Genomic DNA, 6,995 nt, shown 5'->3' on the forward strand with positions numbered 1-6,995 from the left:
GAAAACATATTATGATCTATTTTATTTTGTGTTCGTGCTTTGTGCGGTTCAGCATTCATGTGCATCACCTAAAACATATTTTTATTATAATTTTCATAATTAAATTTCTATATGAAATTGTTCTAAAATTTTAATGTGCTTTCTAGTAATAAAAAATTGCTTTTTTTAGATTTTTTTTCTTTGAAATTTTCAAAAAATTATAAATTTTTAATATAATGATTTAAAATTAGTTTTTTTTTAAATTCTTCCTTCAGAAATATCTTTATTTTGTAGTTTAGTAAACATCATTTTTTGTTCCTCTTCAACTTTTATTATTAAATTTTTTTCTTGAGTCTTCTTTATACTTGTGTATGAGTATTTGGATTCATAGTATCTGTTAGTCCATCCACTGTAATGAGGTGGGATGCTGGTGAATAGAACTAAAAAAACGTAATGCTTAATTATAGGAAGATTTTAAATTGTTTTATAATGTAATAATTTATTAATTTTAAAGATTTATAACCTTTATAATCTGTTTTTTTAGTACACAGATTATACAGGTTGATTGTCTAACCCTCTGAGTACCTTACCTTAACAAGCTATACACTAAAATGGCTTGTACACAAACATCAGTACACAGAAAATCGAGATTTAAGTTAAAAAGAAAACATCTTATATTATTATTAAAATACATTAAACATAAAGATTATGTTGTTGGTTTAAGTTGAAATCTGGCACTAAGAGGGTTGCTTAAATACACTTGATATTGTTAATTAATAATTAACCCCAAAATTATAAAATTATCCTCCTATAAAAATATTAAAGCGTGGTTTATTTTCTGAAATCAAACACTTTTACCCAATTAAATAGAGCCTGCTCGTACCCTTCCTGTATCTCCGTTTGGACCTCCTGTGATTGATACTCTAACTTTGGATTTCATGGCATCATATAGGCTCATCTGTTAACAGATTTTACAATTCTATATAATAAATTAAATTTTTCACTTATAATATATTGAATAATTTCAATATATTTTTGAATTTACCTTCGATCTTGATGCTTCTGATCTTGATTTGTAACAAAATTCTATCAATGCAACGACCATAGCTAAAATCAATCCACCTATCAGAATGTAGAAACAGCCTGCGACATTGCTTAATGTTAATTCATTTTGTGATGATTCCTAAAATAAAATAAATTATCAAAAATTGCATCATTTAGAAATATGAATTCTTCCTTTTTTTATGATGTTATAGGCTCTTAACATGAACTTTGGTATTGAGAAATTTATAAAGTTTATGTTTTGCTGAAAATTGTCTGTTGCTAGATACTTAACTTATGTACTATTATAATGTAACTAATTTAAAATCATTTATTATTTTAAAAAAATTTACAACACAGTATCAAAAGAACTTTACGACCTTCCAAAATTTCAGCCTTTGAGCTTACCACAAAGGCTCTAATTTTGGCTCAAACGCTCTAAGCATAGAACATAGAAGTTCAAAGGCTCTAAGCTCTTGAATTCTTGAAAGAGTAGATCATATATTAAAAAAAATTATTAGAAATAATAAGAGATGGCATGTGAAATGTACCATTCAACAAGAAATAAATCAATTAGAACAATAGTTTTCAATGTCTTTTGAAGCTGGCATACTAATTGGTTTACTTTAATGTATATAACACATCTGATCACCAATAATTTATTTTAATTTTACGTAAAATATTGGTTATCAAGAAATCTTAGAAGCTTAATAAAACTGCTGGAATGTCACGAAAGCCAGAACTACTCTACGACAACTTTGCTTTCAGGAACATTAACCATTAAAATTTTGCATAACTTTAAAAAGAACACAAGGAATTGTGAAATAAACAAATTATTTACTTGAACATTCATATAAATATTGATTTTCAAATTAATTTTTGTGTTGCTCTCAATTTTATATTGGTACTTGAAAACCCGAATTGCTCCTATTGTTTTCAATGAGACAAGCATAAATTTCAGTTTATATTGAAATTTTCATTTGATTTTTTTTTTTGAATTTTTAAATAATTATAGGCATAGAGTATAACTGAAGAACGTGGGTTCGGATCCCAATCAAGGGATCGAACCCACGTCTTTCATATGTTTCGATTTTAGTTATTTAAAAATCAAAGTTTATAACTTAAAAAGTAAACAAGTATGGTTATAAAAATGGCGTAAATCTTATAATAATTTGATAAAATAAAATAAATTTATGATTTTTATCTCACATTTTAAACTTATTTCTATTCTAGTAAAAGAAAATTCTTCTAAAAATCTTCTCTCTTATTCATTTAGACAAATAATTCAATTAAAAAAACTTTATGTATATTAATTAAATATATTATCCACTTTCCATGGTCTTTATTAAATTTAAGAAAATTCTGCCACTTTTCACGCATTTACGATATAATGTTAAGAAACTTGTAACTCAATTTAAACTTCAAAAAGATCATACAATACATTAATTCTCATTTAATCAATATGAGAATTTACATGAGGCAAGATGTGTTCATCATATTTCTTTTTATGTCAATCGATTCAAACAATTGCTTACAGATAATTGCTTTAAATGTCTGGATATTATATATGTTTTCAAATGAAAAATTTTCTATGCAAATAAAAAAATAGGATTTAAATATTTTTCTTATAGTTTTTAGTTAATTAATTTCGAATTTTTTTATATATATTTTCGTGTTGAAATCTTTAATTTATCAACTAAGAAAAGGAGAGCTTTAACTATGTTCAAAAACTGTATTTTATGTAATTAAATATTAAGAAAATGAAATTAAACATATTTTTAAACGTTTAAAAATCTAAATTATAAAAAAAAATATAAATTAAAAAAATGAAAAAGTTTTGTAAAAATTGTATTTTCTAAAATATTCACTAATTTTTTATCATTATTTATCATATAAGTATCATCACTAACAAAGCAATTTTATTATTACTAATTAGACTTAAAGTTTTAAAAAAATATACATATATATATTATTATTGATAAAAGATTTATAAAATTAATTTTATAAATTATTTTGCCAACTTTTAAGAAAAACTTATATTTTATTTGTTTAAGATTCTAAAAAGTTTTTTCTTTGTGGATTAGTGCTTACAGAAGCATGAAATAGTAAGTTAAGTAGATCATCCTGATTCAAGCTATATATACAGTAGATATAATATTGATTATAAGTGATTATTATTTCCATAGATATGAAATTATTGAGTTAATAACTTGCTGTCGTGGCCGTAAAGTTTAAAAACTCGAGTCCTAACAGTATGGTCTCCACAGGGAATCTACCTGGAGGTGAGAACTGAACCCACCAGAATTCTAAATTCCTCTGGACAGAGGTTTACCGTAAGTGGTTATCAGTTTCATCAGAGTTTTTGACCTGTAACAGGAAAACCCACAGACCATACCTACATAGATGGTCCAGCTACAGTACACCTTGTAAGTTCAGTTGATAATTACAATAATAAAATTCATGGCAGAGATACTGAAGTGTATAAATCTCGACACAAGTTTTAAACACACAGAATTACTGAAAGACATGGGTTCGATTTCTTGATTGTGATTCTTACCCACGTCTTTCAGTTATACTATAGGGCCTATAATTATTTTAAAATCAAAGTAAGCTTTTGTCTACCTCCTGGTACCATTTTGCTCACACGTTGCTAATCTGCCAACCTCTTTGTTTCCTGAAGAATAGTAACTAAAAGATGAAAAATGGAAGCTTATGATCAAATGATGTCATACTGCAAAAAATTCCTCATTTCACTTCTTAGAAACAACCATAACGAGTATATAAATGTGAGAATCATGCATTAATATAACCAATCTTTATAGGGTACAAAATAAAGATTTTGTACCCCATAAAAATTAGTTACATCATTAAATAATAAAGAATTCAAAAATTCTTATGTAAACTAGAAGCTTATTTGGTAGCTAATAATTGTAGTAATATTTTTAGAAAGAAATAACATATTATAGATCCAATTAAATAAAGAAAAAGATAAATAAAATAACAATAGAAACGTGCACAAGTGTCTTTCGTACTTTTCTATTAATTGTAATTTCTGTATCTTTCCAACTTTTTGACATCTTGTTTCACATAATCCTTCTTTTACAAATATAAAGTAATTTATGTGTAAAATTATTTAAGAAAAATAATCTCGAAGAAAGGTAAAAAGTAGTGAACAGACAGCTTCACTAACTTTCTTGTCGTTTATAATCCTGCTTACAAACCTATTAGAGTTCATTCTTCTCAAATAAAACTAGCAAACATTCATTCTCATGAGAAGTAATTAAAAATAAATAAGTATCTACGAATTTTTCTAGTATTTGTAAACATGTTTGTGGAATAACTATAGCGTGGGTTCTGGTCATAGATATAGATGGAGTCTACGTCCTCAGAAAGTCAGGACGTGGGTTTGGATCATTAACCTTAATCCGAACCGACTCCCCAAAAAAGACAAATTTAACAGTATTTACAAGCATGTTTGTATAATGTTTAGATTATAAGCACAGGAACGAAACCATCTCAAAAATCCAAGACGTGAGTTCAGATCAGTAACTTGGGTCCGAACCCGTTCTTCTAAAAAAACGCAGAAGTGGGTTCGGATCTCTTTATTAAACACTCATTTAGTATATATAAATAAGTTTATAATTTTAATATTAATAATTATTTTAGCGTTTAAAACAAATAAAAATTCCCTATAAATAATAGCAATAGCAGCATCCAATTTCCAAATTCATCTTCGTTATCCGAATGAATTTTAATACAAATAAAACGTTATAAATTAGAAAAATAAATGATCCAAATTATTTTAAATGCTTAAAATTATTAGAAATTCTATATTTTTTAAATAATATTTTAAAAAATATCCTTATTCATTAGTGCTTTACTTAGCAACAGTTTTGAAATATTCTTAGTGTCGTGTTGGCTAATTAGAATCTCTAAGGGAATTTAGTCGATTGTATAGATCTTATTACACTTCTAACTTTCTTAATTTGTACTAATTCTAAATTTATTTGAACAGTTATATTTACTTTAATTGAATAGAAATTTTCAAACTAATTTTGTTTACAAGCAAGCAAGTTCGTTTGACTTTAGAACATAATTTATAATTCAATAGCAATAACCATTTCCATTTTATTCTATTAAACATTTATTTTATAAAATAAATATTTATTACGTTGAATTATTTATTTTATAATGATTTAATAATTTATTTATGAAAATATTTGGCAGTAAATAAATTTCTATCAAAATCAGTTTAATAATAAGAAATTTTTGTGATTTTTAGCGATTTTTTTTGTTTGTTTGTTTGGGATTTTGTTAAAGAATTTTATAATTATTTGTTTAATATAATAAGAATTAATTAATTTTTTTTCAAATTTTATTTTAAGTTACACAAAATTCAATTAAGGATTCAATAAATTTTCAATAATTTTATTAAGAACGTAAGGAAAAGAAGAGAAAATAAAGCAAAAATTAAGTAAACAGACTTATTTCTTTTTTTAAATTAAAATTTATTTTATTATTTACGTTTTATTCCTAAATTTAATTTTATTTCTTCTTTATTTTTACTGTTCGTTTTACTTTTTTTTTATTTTATATTTACAGTTTAGTTTTACTGTTTCGTTTAATTTATTTTATTTTATTTTAATTTCAGAAGGAATTAAAATAAAATAAAATTTTATTTAAAAATAAAAATTAAAAATAAAATTTTATTTTTATATTCCCACATGGAGTAATGTAAAAAAATTTTTTATAAAATCTTCAATTATTTAAATAGTTGTTTACATCATTTTTTTGAAACTTTTTACTTTTTTCTATATTTTTAACTGTGTTTTTTAAAATATTTTTCCTGTATTTTATGCTATTTTTTTAGTTTTAAATTTATTTTTTTCTTTTATTCTTTACATAATTTTTTTAGAATTTTTAAGTTGAAGGAAATAACAAATGCCTCCTATGGGCATTAGCAAAAAATTTTCCAGGGGAGCAAAGCTTGGAGACAAATATATATTTGTTTAATTATTTAATATTTTGGGGTCCAATGGTCAAAAGTATAAGGTTACATATCTGAAATCACAGTTATGATTATAAATTTGTGAATTTTTAACTCGATCCAAGAGAAGGACAAGTTCTCCATTTGTCCCCTCTGCGGATGCAGATGCTTTTAACTGAGAATTTTTAGGGGTCCTGTAGATTATTGAGCAGCAATTTAAACCTATAAATTCTCACTGTTTGTCTGTTATCTGTCCTTTCTTAATCTCGAGAACGGTGTTAGATAGATGAAATTCGAGACCAGATATAGAAATATTAGGGGAAGAAGGTCCTCGATTAACTATACATGAACTTCCGGGATAGAGCGGAAGTCACGTGATTTCAATTAAAAGATTTTCCCCTGAATGGAGTTACATAGATGACTGGCACGACTCAGTTGTTATCAGGAAAAGTATCATGTACAGGGGCAATGCAGTAATTTGAGGTGGAGAGCATATATCTTAATTTTTTTTGCTCGTTTATGTTTTATTTATTTTTTGTACAGTTCAATTTATATTTTTGCTTTATTTTTAAAACATTAAATTTGCTTAATTTTTATATATATTTTTTAAAGTCAATTTTATCTTTAACTTTGAGTAATATTTTAATATATAAAATCTATAAATTATGAAAGAACAAAAATTCCTTTAACTTGGTTGAACAGTTTTAAAGACAAGATTATTAATCGTTTCATCATTTTCACATAAACTTTTACATTGTTCTATCTTAGCGCTTAGAAGTCTCTAGGATAATTTATATACGTTATCGTGACATTTTATAATCTAGAAAAGTTTTCTATACAGAAGTACATCAAACAATTTAAATATTTAAATTATTATTTTAAAAAATAGGATTAAAATTTGTATATTATTAATTAATATAAATTATTTTTTATAAATTAGATTTAAAAAAAAATAGTTTTAATATTAATAAAGAGCGCTCACGCTCTT

General features: G+C 24.7%; 1 protein-coding gene across 1 annotated transcript in view; it reads right to left on the reverse strand.

Moving 5' to 3' along the window:
* Positions 1-179: 179 nt before the first annotated feature.
* Positions 180-6,995, reverse strand: part of LOC111618755 (glutamate receptor 4-like) — a 24,083-nt gene continuing 17,267 nt past the window's right edge. The window contains exons 10-12 of the mRNA XM_023360350.1: positions 1,025-1,162; positions 838-937; positions 180-388 (exon numbers count right to left, since the gene is read on the reverse strand). Of these exons, the coding sequence (XP_023216118.1) occupies positions 842-937; positions 1,025-1,162 (234 nt within the window). The 3' untranslated portion in view covers positions 180-388; positions 838-841. The remainder of the gene's footprint in view (positions 389-837; positions 938-1,024; positions 1,163-6,995) is intronic.

The sequence above is a fragment of the Centruroides sculpturatus genome, unplaced genomic scaffold (genome assembly GCF_000671375.1).
Source record: "Centruroides sculpturatus isolate CEXI.00-Female unplaced genomic scaffold, Cexi_2.0 scaffold145, whole genome shotgun sequence".
Taxonomy (NCBI): domain Eukaryota; kingdom Metazoa; phylum Arthropoda; class Arachnida; order Scorpiones; family Buthidae; genus Centruroides; species Centruroides sculpturatus.